This window comes from Coccinella septempunctata, chromosome 2 (assembly GCF_907165205.1).
Source record: "Coccinella septempunctata chromosome 2, icCocSept1.1, whole genome shotgun sequence".
NCBI lineage: Eukaryota > Metazoa > Arthropoda > Insecta > Coleoptera > Coccinellidae > Coccinella > Coccinella septempunctata.
The window spans coordinates 43,713,861-43,730,292 of NC_058190.1; the positions used below are offsets into that span (position 1 = coordinate 43,713,861).

At 37.3% G+C, this 16,432-nt stretch overlaps 1 protein-coding gene across 3 annotated transcripts in view; it reads right to left on the bottom strand.

Moving 5' to 3' along the window:
- Positions 1-16,432, bottom strand: part of LOC123306610 (protein jagged-1b) — a 194,693-nt gene that overhangs the window by 10,629 nt on the left and 167,632 nt on the right. For all 3 annotated transcript variants that reach the window (XM_044888687.1, XM_044888686.1, XM_044888685.1), the window contains 2 exons: positions 14,772-14,905; positions 8,319-8,552 (listed from right to left, as the gene is read on the bottom strand). In XM_044888687.1, coding sequence (XP_044744622.1) covers positions 8,319-8,552; positions 14,772-14,905 — 368 coding nt within the window. The remainder of the gene's footprint in view (positions 1-8,318; positions 8,553-14,771; positions 14,906-16,432) is intronic.

The following is a 16,432-nucleotide window of genomic DNA, read 5'->3' on the forward strand; positions in this document are numbered from 1 at the left end:
TGTATCTTTTTGACTTGAAAATGAGACTGTATTGAAAAGTCTCGAAACTATAGAAATCTTCAATCTCTACGCAACTTGTGCAGGTTTTTTTTCTAGATCTTCTTGCTGTACAGGATGTGAATACAGAGAACCAAAAATTTAATTTTTTTGGCTAAGAATTTGGAAATATTGAGATCTTATACAGGGTGTCTGTAAACAAATGCGATTCCTCGATGAAAATAAGCAGGGGTAGTTCCTATAATTTTTTTTCGAAATCGACCTCCCTTCCAAGATACAGCCTTTGGAAGGCGATGACGTGTTGACAGTTTTTAATTTTTTTTACGGGTTCTAAAAAACACTGACTCATCAAACTATACATAATATGAAGCACTAAGTAGATGTTACTAACACAATATTTTTAGATCTCATAACTTCATTATAAGGGGTTGAAAATAAAAACGGAGGAGGTAGATACGATGGAATGGAATAAACAGTGATCAGAACTGCTTGTAAGTTTTTATTTATTCCGAGAAAAGTATCGACTGTATGGAAATTTTGCAAGAGACTTTTTTTCTCCAGAATTGAAGGAGAAACCATAAGAGAATTTTATTTTTCGAAAATCTATTCCACGAAAACAATTTTTGAAGTAAAATCATAAGGGGTTGTTACTTTCAACCCCTTATAATGAAGTTATGAGATCTAAAAAAAATTGTGGGAGTAACGTCTACTTAGTGCTTCATATTATGTACAGTTTTATGACTCAGTGTTCCCAGAACCCGTAAAAAAAATTAAAAACTGTCAACTCGCCATCGTTTTAAAAAGGCCGTATCTTGGAAGGGAGGTCGATTTCGAAAAAAAATTATAGGAACTACGCCTGCTTATTTCCATCGAAGAATCATCTCCCTAATTCCGTCGCATTTGTTAACATATACCCTGTATAAAGTTCTCCTTTATGTTGGGTGGATTGTTTGGTCATTACCTCGAGAAGTTTTTGCCTTTTCTCGATACATTGCGTTGCTATAGAAATACCTGGGCTGCTTGATATTTAAGGCCCTCATTACTTGTACCCTCGTCAGGCTAGTCGAGGGTCTTCCTCGTGCAAATTAAACGAGACATAAGATCGAAAATTGTTGCTGTCTACCTATTAAGTATTCAATAGAGAAACAGAATAATTTTTGTTCAGTAAACTGTATTATAGAGCGCATATCTCATACTTTATACTCCAATGAAGTTGTATAATCTCCGATACATCCAGTGGTATTATACTTGCAAATATTCAGAGCATCTGGTGTAAGTGTCTCAACAAATTCATTTTTATGTTCGCCCCATATTTTCCGTCAGTTTGTTGGCTCACATTCTCACAGCATTGGTATCGGGTTCAACACACGGTTCGACAGAATTATCATCTCGTATATTTTTCCAATTTGCGGCCTCTCAAACGGACTCGCACCTAATTTGCATAATTTCCGAGCCCGATGCAACAACATATTGACTTCTTCCCCCATCGACAGCTGAGACCAATTATGCGGTCCCATTGTCAGTCTGAAAAGTGGTCAAATGTTTAATTGGATCTCCGTCCATATTTAGAGCGCGTGAGTTGTTTGTCCGATCTAAATGGTTAATGTAACAGCAGACCACGGCCGATCTTATTTATTGCGTTCGCGGTTTCTTCATTTTCATAAGTCAAAAAAGGTGCTGGTTGTTGCGGAGCTGTTTCTTGCCAAAAATTTAGGAGTTTTTAGCTTGTACGACACGTCGTATATCTTGCACGGTATGTGTGAAACGTTTTAATTATCCTCTACTCGGAGTTTTTGTAAAAAGAATCTGTGGACGTGAATTTTGTTGAACGTTTTTCCTCCTGTGGCAGATCATAACAGGAATAGGTATACTCCATTCACTTTTATTTTAGCAGTCGGTTGGCCATGGAAATTTGACACATTTCACTCTGTATAGTACGAAAATGTGGGGTCATGAAGCTTGTCAAAACATTTTTGGGTTTTAAATCAACGCTATGTTGCCCGTTCTACGTAAAAGTTACTGTTATTACGTATTTATCACAATGTCGAATCTCTTCGGAAAATATGTGACGAACATAATTGAAGTTTATACCAACTGATTGAAGGCATAAAAAATCCAGTTATTTGCATGGAAAATACAAGAGATCATTATTATATCATAATATGTACTAGCTTGAGGAGAGTTAATGTTGGTTATCTTCTTTGGCTAAAGTTTGAATACGTTTCATCAGTTGTACATTTAAAAAATATTAACCCGAATATGAAATGCATATAATGCAGTGGTTCAGAATGGGTATCTTCCGAAGGAATTAATAGATAAAATTATAAGAATGTTAAATTCTTCAACAAAAATCATCTTGCTTCAATATAAGTAAAGGAATTAAAGGAAGTTCAAATCAAGATGAACTTCATCTTTGAACAAAAATTTCACAATCATTTCACAATCAACAGGACAACTGGCGCGTATTTGTGGCTGTTCATCATTGATATAATAATAATAATTAGGTATTTATTGGTACCTTAAGACATTTACAATGTATAGGACAAGTCAAATGAAAGATAGAAAAATCAATTTTCGGGAACTTATTCTACGATGACAGTCATCGAAAATCCTGAAGTAAACTTTTCGCATTGATTCACTCAAACATAAAATTCTCAAATGCCACCACTTTTTTGGGTCTCCCAATAGAAAGAAATTCTTTGTTATCCTCTTCATTCACAATCTTATTGATTGTGGAAATATTCAGTTGAAATATAAGTCGTTTAGATTCAGATGAAACATTATATAAATTCTCTTACATTGAATATGTTCGCTACCGTCTGACGTATTGTAGATTTTAGAAGATCAGGGTATAACTATTTGAATGAGCGGACCTGAATTCTAAATAGCACTTCCTGAAACCCTGTCTCTTTTTTCAATCACTTTCGGCATTTTCGTAAAAGAAATTGATATTTGTTGTGGCAACGGCGTTATGACATTAACGACATTTCATGAATGCCAACCTTACTCCGTTCTAGTTACAAAAACTTGAGAAGATTATTTCATGGCTAACCGACTGCTAAAATAAATGTGAATACAGTATACCTATATTTGAATAAATGCCTTAATATTTGACAACTTTTTCTGGCTATCAACCATTGCAGTTGTTTTTTTTGAAATGTAAATATAGTGAACATGCATTCTATCCATGAGCTGACCATTATGTATAAAGCTGTCATTGACTAGTAAACGTCAATTTACCCACCATTCGACTTGAAAAGTCAATAGCTGCCCTCAGTTCCAACAGTTCTGCGTTCACGACAAAAAAAACCCCAAGCAACTACCCCGCATGAACCAATTACTGAAAACATGGGCTCATCTTGTATCTATCAAGAAATCATAATAAAACGCCCTCTAGATCTCTCCGATACGGCAGATATTTTTTCCTTACGGGAGGTAGTGGTAGCATTGGTCAGTAACGAATCTGGTATGTGGGTGGAACTCAATATATTACCACTTGCCTAATTATAGGCCTGCGGTTCTATTCTTGCGCTATTCCGGTTGAAATTCTTTCGTAGTTTTGGGTAGGTCAAAATCATCATGAATCTTTAATTATCACGATGTGAATATGATGAAAAAAGTTGAGGTATTATTCCTTAATCGAATCTGGCTCCGATTCGATATAGATAGGATCTATGTGTGGTGAGTTATTTGAAAACTCAATCGATATATTGGGAGGTTCAAGTCCGATCAATTTTAATGTCCTACGACTCGTTTCGTTAGGGAAAAAACTAGTTTTAAAGTGGCCCAGGACACTATTAGATTGAAAACTTTGTTTGACTTGTGAGAGATTATATTACTAGTTAGACTAAATATGTGAAAACCCCTTATACATATAATTCGTTCAGTATTCTTTTAGAAGCAGTGATTTCGAAATTTATGCTGATGCCATTTGAATTTTGTGAAAATCTTGTCTAATTAGCTGGAAGCTGATGTGTCTTATGTCCTGATTTCAAGTAAAAATCTTCTGACACTAAAAGATCTTCCCAATTTCACAAAATTTGAGAGCACAAGTGAGATGACAGTGAAGAACAGTCAGCTGACAGACATAACTAAAAACGAAAACAATTTAAAATCTGAAAAATGTCCACCAAGGCTTGAATCAAACTTTGAGAGATAATGTAAACCAAAATGATTTCATTTTGGGCACTCTGAGTGCCTTGCAGAAATCGAATTACAACAGGAAAACATCAAAGCCCTATTCTCTAATCAAACCCATTACTTTAATGAGTTTTATGATTTCGATCCACCCTTCTATCCCTAATTTTTCCCAATTTCAGCGCACGGTAATAATGTGGAAAAGGCCCGTAAACACCCCAATTTCCAAGTGGCAATCTCATCCTTCCCGTACAACCCCCAATTCCGAGGCAGTTTCGACCATATCCCACCGGATTGAATGATTTAATAAACAGTAATTTGTAAAAACGGTAGACGGTCAGCATTTACTGAAGAAGTCGAAGAGAGGGCCGCCGACCCGAGCGAAGGTAGAGGGACCCATTACGGCCATACGAAGATAGAAACGCCTCTGAGTTCTCCGTAGAAAAAACTCAATTAATTTGGCTCTTCCGAGAAAATAACAGGGTTCGAATCCGAACGTAAGAGGGCGTGGTACGGGAGAAATACAGAACGTATACAATATTATCATTATTTGGTCCTTAGAGCCGGATTTTGAAACGCCGTATCGTGTGCTACCAGGACGCGGGAGAACTTTCACTCGAGAACGAATGATACATCTACGGCAGCATTTACTCGAGTTTGGAACTTGGAATTCCGGCGAGTGCTTGAAAAGGTGATAGGAATAAAGCAAATTTGAAGATCTCTACGCAGATGCCCATATTGAGATATTGAGATTCACACATTCTCAGAGTTGGCATTTAAAAGGTTTTTCCCTCACACAGATGAAAAAGAAAATATATGTAGAACACATTAGATACTTATTTTAGTTCTTCGAAGAACATTCATCCTTATGTACCTCAGGAAATGTAGCAGCAGTCGTTTGAATTCCAGTTCAAATTCATCAATTCAGCATTTTCTTCAAAGAATATTAATTCTCTCTGTCTCTTCTTTGGAGGTTACCGAGCAGTGTATCTTCTTCACAGCTTGACTATGATTAGTTAATAATTCATGCTTGCAGCGCACATATCTATTTTATGTAACTTTTTCCTCACGTTCTCGCAGAAATGTAACATTCAACCACACCAGTGAAAACATGGGAACTTCTTGTAGACGTGAAGGCATCCAACAACGCCTCTTTTTCTTCGCTTTTCCTTTCAAATTCGATTGCCTCACCTACATAAAACCGCAAGCGAGAATCTCTAACGCTAATTATGCCAATATCCTGTGGTTATAAACCTTCGGAGGCAATCAATTATTGCTCATATTTTTCCCAGTTCGAATTCCTGGTTTTTGCTCTCCTCCGGCCAATTAACAATAACGATTTAAAATCTATTTTATTGCACATCTTAAACGCGCCGCGAAGGATATGGTACAAGTGAGACAACGCGGTGATTATTAATTTAGGAAACTAGCAACTGGTTTTATGCACATAGCGAAGAGAGACATTCCTCGAAGGTTGAGAATAAGCAGTCATACTGAATTATATGTTGATTTGATATCACAAAGCGAATAGGGACAAATAGGAAAAAAAATCCCACGGAATTCTGGATTGACAGGGTATAAGTGAAGTAGATATTAGGTATAGATAGCAGTAGGTCAGATAGCAGTAGGTCACATAGTAGTAGTTCCGACAGACTTACGCGGAGATGCCCGCCTAAATTAACAAATGAAAGCACTCAGAGAGTGATAAGCGAAGTGTGTAAGCTGAATAAAAAGATTGTGAGAGTCTCAATCGCATTCTATTTAATATGAGTTATCTACATAAGCAAGTGAATTAAGGGGATTTGTTGCAAGTATCCTCAGAAACAACTCATTTGATCCTTAATCCAACTCAATTCTGAAGCCGAATTGCAATTCGAGATGTGAAATCCATCACTCTAAAGCGGCCCACAGACGAGCAACCTAGTTGACAACTTGGTTGTCAACACTACGTGTTGACAACCAAGTTGAATGTCTGTGTGCCGGTTAGTGGTTGATATTCAACCTCGTATGGTTTACAAGCTCGTTGGCAACATAGTTGTCAACTAAGTTGCTCGTCTGTGGGCCGCTCAAGTGAAGAGACCATAGAGTGGAAGTATGAAGTTGGGAGTAACCCCTGTCGATAAGCTTCTGTGGAATAAGCTTTTTGATCGATTTTAGTAAAGCAATAAAGGCCTTGAAAAATAGGACAAAATTAGATTGCAATAATTGAAAACGGCGATGAAAGTGAGAATGATTATTATCGATGAATGTGATGACAGCAAACGGAAGTGGCTTGGCAGCTGTCAAATTTTTCTCCACAAACGTCACTTCTTACCACTTCCAGCGTTTGCAACATGACAAACGAGTTTTTGGACATACAACGGATAATGATCAAGCCAATACACCGCCCAGAGCCTGGTTTCATCTAATGGCCGCCCATAAATCCGTATTTCTGGTGAAAGAAGCGTCAATAATCGGGATTGACCGGCACCAGGGAGTCGGGGGCAAAGATTCGCCGGCCGTGGCAGCAACGGGAGACGCGGAGGAGCGAGCAGTTTGTCCGAGAGCCGAGCTTTTGCCGTGTATAAATCAGCGGTTAGACCTGGATCGTCAATTACGGGGTCCCCCGCCCCATTATTATATCTATTACTTCCACGGCGATTTCGTGGATTACGGCGGGCAGAGGGAACGGCAGGGGGAAAAACTTAATTACGGCGATCGTTGTGCATCTCCACCTTTGACCCGCCGCATTCCTCTGACATCTCCTGCTGCCGGCCGGTTTCGGGACACTGCCGTATGGTGCTCTATGGTCATTTCCTCGTACCGTCCACAGAAACGATGTGCGAATATACTTCCTGCGTTTTCTGTGAGATGAAGGCCACAAGGGGAAAGCTTGAAACAGCAAAATCGACCTAGTAGCTAATATAGTCGGATTCTATTATTTGTCTGATAGCCCTAATGTCGTTTCACACGTATGATCCAATAGGGGGGACATTTTATTGAAGTTGTCAAACTTGACGTGTAAGGAATGACGAGTGACAAACTGCAATGTCATGATGACTTTTGGATTTTGAATTGCCTTTAGTTCTATTACATTGACCATAGAATATAAAATAATTTAGAACCATTTGCACCAAACGGGCTTAGTGTTAAGTGTCACTTAAAATGAACCCTTAACTTAAATTACGTTGCACCAACTGTAAAGTGACATTTAAATGGCTAAAGCTAGCCTTAAATTTAAACGCTCCTGTAATGACCACTTAGGTATTTAAGGGCGGGATTCTAACCTAAAATAATTTGTTGAACTCATAAAATGGCAGCAGAACTGCTGTGGTTTTTCTAATAACGTCAATTTGACAATCCATTTCATTATCAATCATAATGCTAATTCAGCAACAAAAAGTTGTCACTCTTTGATAATAGGGAACTCTAACGATTTGTCAAACTCAGCTGAGCGTTCGTTGTCGTGGGGCACACAAGCTTTTCCCTCCATTGATTCGCATGCTGTTTTCGTCGAGTATTGTGTTTTGTGCATGTTTTTGGAAAAAATGTTCTTCCCGACGTTAGATGAAAGTGATTAGACTATAACTTTCTCTCAAATGCCTCTTTATAGTGATAATAAAAAGCTTTGTGTGCCCCACGGTAAAGAACAATCAGCTGATTTTGACAAATTGTTAGAGTACCCTATTATATAATAGTTTACTTGACACTGACTGACAGGACAATAAAGTTAGGTTAATGAAATGATAACGACCATCGGCAACCGGCCAATCAATCCAAAGGCTTTATTAGACTAGAATGAAGTTGCACCAAAATAAAAAACTGAAATATCATCAGATATGAAAACTTAAGGGCCCCTTACTTAAGATTCTGTTAAGTCGCAGTCGTGCAACTGACAATAATATTGAGCGTCCATTAACTATAAGTTAAGCTTAGTTAAGTACTCATTTTAAAGGGGATTGGTGCAAACGGGCCTTTTACTCAAAGACATTGACGTTTCTATTTTCAATGGCTTCCACATATTTTTCGAGATCTAGGATGATTGGTTTGGAGTTCCTACCTGTCACTCCATCGTTTCTAGGGCAAAAATTGTTTTCAAATTGTAATTATCGAGTCGTAACCTATCAATTCCTGAGCAACTCCTGAAGTTTTCATCTTCCCTCAATTTTCGGTTTCATCCCAGCCTTGGTTAACCCAAAACTCACCTATATTACAGGTAGGACCGGTCCAGCCAGGTGCGCATTCACAACTGAAAGATCCTCCTTCTTCCAAACAGGTGCCACCGTGTAGACAAGGGGCTGGAGCGCATGGGTTGTCCACAGTCTCGCAGTTTATCCCCGAAAATCCGTCTGGACAAGTGCACATGTATTTGTCTGGCGCGGTGTTCTCGCAGGTACCTCCGCTCATGCACGGTTCGTGGGTTCCGCAGTAGTTCAAATCTGAAAAAAAAATTCCATTAGGATTATAGACTAACTGAAGAATAAATCTATCGCTTCGTTTATAATTTACGATTTGGCAACAGCGCCTACTAGAAAATGAAGAGAACAATGGCTTGTTTATAAAATAACAGCTGTTGATTTGCAGCCATCATAAGGCACTTACTCACTGGAGAGCCTCAACAGCAACCGGCCATAAAAATCCCATAAAATTTTACGATCTTCCTCGTTCGTCGCAGACTTCATAGACAGATATCTTTGTCTATCTCATCAAGATATTGTATTTGTTGTCCTTTCTTATCAACGCATATTTCAGTCGATGTTGCCAAATTGTGCAATAGAAACGAAACATTTCGAATTTTAAACACCCATTTTTATTTTTCATTTTTAAGTACTTAAAATTTTTTTTTTTTTGGGAAATGGTTGAAATGGTTTCTTCAAAATGTGACGATATTTCATAAAAAATACATCATTTTCGTCAGAAGGAGTATTCCCTATTAATTGTCAACAGTTACAAGCGATAAGACGAAGTGATTCCACCATGGCATATTTAGCTGACAAACTTTGAAAGAGTTTCGTCTAAAACTCATATACTTACTACCATTTCATTGATAGAGAGGAAACAATCGAAAATGCGATATTTTTTCATTTATATTGTCGAGAGAAATCTTTGCCCTCGCTTCTTTCAATGGAAATTCATATTTAGTAGAGCAGCCCTTATGAAAACATGTGTTCAAAAAGGAAGTAGTATCGGATATGCTCCTGCGTTCCCCAGACTTCATATATACCTACTCCTTATCTAAAATGACGTATACAAAGTACAGACTTCTTCACTAACTGCCGTAAGTCTCAAACCGATCTTTTCACGTTCTTGCAACCGTGGGATAAAACACAGGTGTTGGTTCGACATGAATGCCTTCAGAGGTCGACTAATCCTTTACGGAAGTGTCTGTAAAAAAATCGATTCATAACAGGCGCAGGGAGAATATACGCACACTAGTTTCGACGATTTACAGTCGAGATGTTGCAAGACCATGCGTGACATAAGGAACGTCAATTCTTCATGATTACCGCGTTCGTGGAGTTGAAGAATTTGAGGGTGTTTGCAGATTTGAATTTCGCGCCCGATTGGTTGTCATGATATCAAAAGAGAATGACATGTCACATGTCAGATCGACAGAAGATATATGACAGAAGATAACACGTGTCCACCGAAGTAGATATCTATTGAAGGCTGAAATATTCATTGAATAATGCCACATGTACACCTATTAACAATTTGCTCTCTTGAAGGAAGAATAAAAGAACTGTTGCTGTAACATTTCAGGAACAAAAATCGCAAAAAACCACCTCACATTTCAACTTGAACAAATGTTCTACTGCGGACGCGTGCTACAACCAGTTAAAAAGAAAACCCAAGGGATCAACTATTACCTCTGCGTACCCCTCGGAGACCAACTTGATGACTTATGAATAGGCTCTATTTTGTACATAGGCCGGTCCACAATAGACCTAGTATTTATATAATAGTTTTGCGCTTCCAACATTTGCGGTCGTGCCATTTATCTCCGGGAAGGACTCCGTGTTCAATTGCCTATTGAAAAATTAAATTATAGGGGTTGGAATTAGGGCTGCGATTGAAATTATGATTCACGGTTGCGTCAGATGGTTCAAATGGCGAGGTTTTGTTGCTATTGTCTTTCGCTCAAGCTGTGAAATGAGAAACAGTGAGATTTTTCGAGAAATGAATTTTCAGGGTCGAGTATACGAGGATGTATTGATATCTAGTTAGCCTAGACCAGTTCTATGCATAAAAAAAATTTTGCGTTACCATAGCAACGAACAATAACTCATCAGAAGTGTCAGTGTGAAGTTTGAGGTCAAAAAAGTAAACCAGACTTACGCAATAAATGAAAAGAAAGAAGATGTCCACCGAAATTGTGGAAATCGAGAAATTGGAGTATCGAGCCATCATCAAGTACCTGTGTTTAAAAGGGTTAAGAGGTAAGCAGATTTACGAAGATATGCTTAATACCCTTGGTGATCAATGTCCTTCGTATAAGACGGTGAAAAATTTTACTGCAAGCTTCAAAAGAGGTGAATTTTCCATTGAATATGATGACCGATCGGGAAGGCCAGTTTCTGTGTCAGTCCCCGAAAATATCGATTCAGTTCATGACATGATTTTATCAGACTGTCGAATTGGGCTGAAACGGATATCTGAAGTACAGAATATTTCATAGGAACGCGTTCATCATATAGTTCACGCAAATTTGGACATGAGAAAAATTGCTTCAAAATGGATCCCCAAATGTTTGAAAGTTGACCAGAAGCGTGCAAGGGTAGAAGCATCGCGTTCGATCTGTGCTCAATTTGAAAACGATGTAGACTTATTAAACCGAATTGTTACTATGGGTGAGACTTGGGTACATTTCTACGATCCAGAAACAAAGCAACAGTCGATGGAATGGCGACACTCTGGTTCTCCAAGACTTAAGAAGTTTCGTGTCCAAAAATCTGCTGGAAAAGTTCTTGCTTCAGTTTTTTGAGATTGCCATGGAGTAATCATGATTGATTTTTTTGGATAAGGGTAGAACAGTTATCGGAGATTACTATTCGACATTACTGACCACTCTACGGGAAAAATTAAAGAGAAAAGACGCGGAAAGCTATCCAAAGGTGTTTAGTTTTTGCAGGACAACGCCCCTGCATACAAATCTCATGTTGCCATGCAAAAAATTCGTGGTTTAGGGTTTGAATTACTAGAACACCCCCCTTATTCACCAGATTTGGCTCCATTCGACTATCATCTCTTTCCTCAACCGAAAAAAAGTTTAAAAGGTCGTAAATTTTCTTCCAACGAGGTAATAAAAGCTGTGGAGGTCTGGTTTGCAGAGCAAGAAGAACCATTTTTTTTTGAAAGGTCTAGAGACGTTGCAGGTTCGCTGTAATAAATGTATCCTAATTAGGAGGAGAATATGTTGAGTAATAAAATATTTTGACATTGAAATTTTGTTTGGTTCTATAGTAGGCTAAGAATTTTTTAATATATCCTCGTAAACCACATAAAGAAAGTTGGTGAACCCTTCATTTTCGACTCTTGACGAACATCGATCCAGAGATAATTTTTCAATAAAGATAAACTTAATGTTGTTGTTAACTGCACAGTAACTTTCGCCCAGAAATGGAGGAGTTCAGATTTCATCTCACGCTGTTTGCATATCAATCAAATCACGTTATGCACGTCAGACTGAAAGCTATATCGGTAAAAATAAATTGATTTTTTCCGACATCATTCATCTACTTACAGACTGCCGCGAGCCTCATTTCGTATGCATATCTTCGGTATTATTGCAAATGACCGTGTATACATGCTGAGAAGCGAAAAATGTGACGGCACCGGTATAGAAATTCCCATCTTCGATATTGCCACGGTTCGAGCTCCGGTTTAGCGTTTCAATTTTCAACAGATTACTGCTTAACGTTGAGAACATCGTTTGGCTCGTATAAAACTGTGTAATGAAATCTGATTTGCAGATCAGTCATAATAATTAAATGATTTGTGTAAGTGGAACTGTTTCAGTAAACATTTAAATCCAATTATTCGGATACCGTTACGTTCTCCATATGGAGCAAATTATTCCAATTTGTTGTCTGTTGCCTGATTAAATGGCGAGCCAGAAGACATAGATTCGTAACAGTTTTCTTGGGAAATAAGTATCCACTGGATACACAGGAATTATAGCTGCAGTTTACGGATGAATAATATGACGTTCAATATGGGACTAATGGTTTTCGAAAAATCCGTTAATCCAACATGAGACCAAATCCACAAACCTGTACGAGTTACACTAGTTATGCAGGGTGAGTCTTTGGCTCGTACAAATTACACAGTAGATTCTTGAGGTCAAAAGAAACAATTTTCTCCTTTACCATTTTTTCCGAATCAGCTCGGTTTAAAAGATACAGGCTGCTGAAAAACCATGAAAAAATTTTATTTTTAGTTCTATCTCACAAACGGTTTAATCGAATGGAATGAATTTCGGAATATAGTTTTTCTTTCATTTGGTGAATCTTTTTCGAACACAAGATATCACCTACGTCTTCCAGTTTTCTCATTATGACCATTAGGTTCCATAAAATTCCAAATATTCAAAGAACCAAACTCTTGAAACTAAGTTGGACGCTTTTTAATGAATATTTGAACGTTTTGTAAAATAAAAGTATTCTTCATATTTTCTCGTATAATGCGCCGTTTTCGAGTAATATGATGTGCAAAAATTAAAAAGTTTCTGTGAAATTTGAGAAATTGGGTACTTTGGCTGAATACAACTCTGTTTAGAAGATCCACAGATGTGTAGTGTCACAGATTTAGCTAGTTATTCTGGAGGTAATTTCGTTTTTCCAGGGGTGGCATAGCACATTATGAAAACTTAAAATGGTTATATCTTTTTATCAGGGCCGGGAAACAAGTGTCTCTTTTTACATCAAGAATCTGCGTACTGTTTAAATGTTTGTACGAATCAAAGACTCACTCTGTATATTAATCAAAAGAAGCGCAATTTAAAACAATTAACGACTTATCCACGCCCATATTTACAATAAAGATTTGATTCAACAAATTGATTCTAACTTAAGAGACTCGCTCTGTGTACAATGAAGAAGACTTTTTTCGAACTATGCAGGTCTGGTAAAAAGTATAGACCCAAATGAATATTTTCACAACCCTATTTATAAAACTTCGTAAGCTAGTAAAATGGCTAATAGACAGGCTTCTACATTTGAAGCTAGGTGCTACTTTCGGTTTTGCAATTATATAAAAACCGTTTCGATTGAAATCAATTAATACATAAACCGCTGAAAACACCTTCCACACAGTCTCATTATGAGTTTCTTAGAAGCAGGATAATTACTACATCATAATTTTGAGCTAATTTCGATAAAATATCTTTTTTAACATTTCTACATTACATTACTACATCATAATTTTGAGCTAATTTCGATAAAATATCTTTTTTAACATCTTTCATAGATATAGTAGGTATATATTATATACCGTTCATATAGAAGTGTCAAAAGGAGAAGAGAATTCAAAAGTTTCAAAGTATAACCAAGAATGGGATGTGAAACCTTTGCCATGGAGTAAGTCGAAAAGGGACATCAACCCTTCCCTGAATTCCCATGCTTTTTTTCAGAACCCGAAATAAATTTGCATAACAAACCGGACAAATCTCATCATTAAGCCACATCAAGTGAACCATATCACGTAATTCATGTTCACATCCATCAACTTCCACATAATACCGAAAAGACCCCACAGCGATTCACTTGACAACTTCATACTCCAAATATCCATTCACAATACGCCGAAAAAAAACCGAATACGGAAATTCGTGAGAACTCGACAGATGCACGACACAAAAAACACTCGCACAACTGGCTATCCGTCGTTGGAAAAAATAGAGACGCCCCAAAACACAAACAAGACCCCATCGCCATTCATTGGATAAACGAAAAAAACTGTATGGCACTATTTAAATTGCCTTGGGGGATTACACTTGTAAAGGTCGTTCGATACGGGTGGTGAACAAGCACAAGAGCTACGATAATGGTGCACTTGATCGAACGGTTTGCACTGGGCACCCCTGTATCGACTGACAGATTCGTTAATGTGATTATTCGAGATTGCAACCCTTTAACATCATGGCGAACAAGTGTAATGCGGGCGTGTTAGGGTTTCGCAGGGGTTAACTTGACCGAGCTTATAGATAAATGAACCTGATAGGAAAGAGTTGTGCAATGGAAAAGAAACCTGAACGAAACTGAAGCACATTTTGGAGAAACGCTTGAAAGGTTCAATTTCGAACGAACTTATTCACTAGTTGAATTATGATGTGACAAAATTCTGATTTATCTCCACATCTTTTCACAATACGACTATATCTACCTATTTTCGAGGGAATGCCACCCTAGTTGAAATGATAGGCACTGAAATTTTCCTAAGGAGTACAAAAATACTTGCATGATATTGATGTTTCAATCATCACCAGGAATGCAGCAAAAATTTTGTTCAAACTTGGCATTAAGCAGATAAAGAACCCAAAATGCACCCTGTATTTATAACACAACTAAACTGTAAGTTAAAATGAAAGGAAATATTCCTGTTAGATCGAAAAAATAACCTTGTAGCTGAAAAAAATTAAAACTTGAATGAATTCTTACCTTGATCACAAAGTATTCCACCCCAGTTTGTGTCGCATATACATTGCCAGGAAGATCCGTTGCAATATCCATGTTTACAGCCAGGATATGGCTCACATTGATCACAGAAATCCCCTCGCCATCCTGGTCGGCAACTGTAAAAAGTTTTTCATTAAAAAATTGTTTTTATAATATGACGAGCAGGAAAAATTCGAATGGGTTGAGATTCACCCTCTTACAAAGGTACCATTCTTTCTTGACTTATTTCACGTTCAAGGAGATCAGTCCTGTTTTTAATTTTGTGATTTTCAGTTCGTCTGTCCATATCCTCCTTTTTTAATATACCTATCGTCCTCTCATATTTTTCAACGTATTCATTTTCTTTATATTTTCAAATTTTTTCAATGGTGTGGAACATTTCGAAGGCAATTTACAATAAGGAATAAGTGGGGTTAAGTTTTAAAGACTTATCAAAGATAAATTCTGATTGTGATCCAACACTTTAGAACGTAACTAGTTCTAAACTAGTTAATATAGCATTGCTTCGGTTACTAACTAGACCAGACGTAGGTCCTTTGAAAATGCAAAAAAAAGGAACTTGAACATACTCGAAAGTGTCAGATTATCATACACATGGTTTATCTCGATGTTGCAGATGTTTTGACCCATTATTCTAACATTAGTCGGAGTGGGTTTCTTAATATGACAGTTTGAAGATGATAACAAGTCATTTTTTTCAAATATCTCCCTTCCTGTGCCTCTAATCGTTTTTGTATTCATCATGAAAGTTATAGAGAATAAAATTCTATACAACTTTTGCCCGAAGCAATTTTACCTACTCTTAACTGTTTTCGAGCTAGAGGGTGATGAGGCCGAGGAGCTTAGCCATACATGCGAAAGAGCAAGGTCAATGTAGAAATACAGTCTAATGTACATTCATCGCCATATATCTCAAAAACGTTCAAACGTAGAAAAAATTGCTTCGGACAAAATTTGTAGGAAATTTTATGCTCTACAACTTTCATAATGAATGCGAAAACAATTTGCTCAGGAAAGGAGATATTTCGAAAAAACTGATTATTGGCCAATTTTTATTGTTTCGGCTTGCTGAAACTGTCAGATTATATTTTTTCCGTTATTCTTGAATCATTGACTTCAAAATGAGAGAAAAAGCCACCACGTTCGAGAATGTAGACGTGACGTTTTTTTTTTTGCAAGTTTGGCGCCCTCCCACACATTTCAGTCATGCTTAAATTCTGTCCTAGACAATCCCCCCTATATACCGGTTTAATTTCTGGTAGAAATTCTCTACAGGGTCCAAGTTATCTCCACTTATATTAACACATTGACGGACAGTACCTATTTGGCAGTTGCTTGTGATATGACGCGCATGTATACTGATTTAATATGGTTCAAAATTGGAGTGATATACATCAAAATATTATTAGTGATTTAGAGGATGTGAATATGAAAAAAAAAAAACAACAGACGGCTTTAGACGTCATTGTCATAACATTTTTCTTCATTTTTTTATGACATGGATGTCCAAAGGCGTTCTCATTGTTTCAACAGAAAAAGTAAAATTTCTCTTCATTAGATTTGGTTAGTTATAATGAAAGTTTAACACGGAAACTACGTAATTTTCGAGCGTAACACTCTCACATTTGAACAAATACTGAACA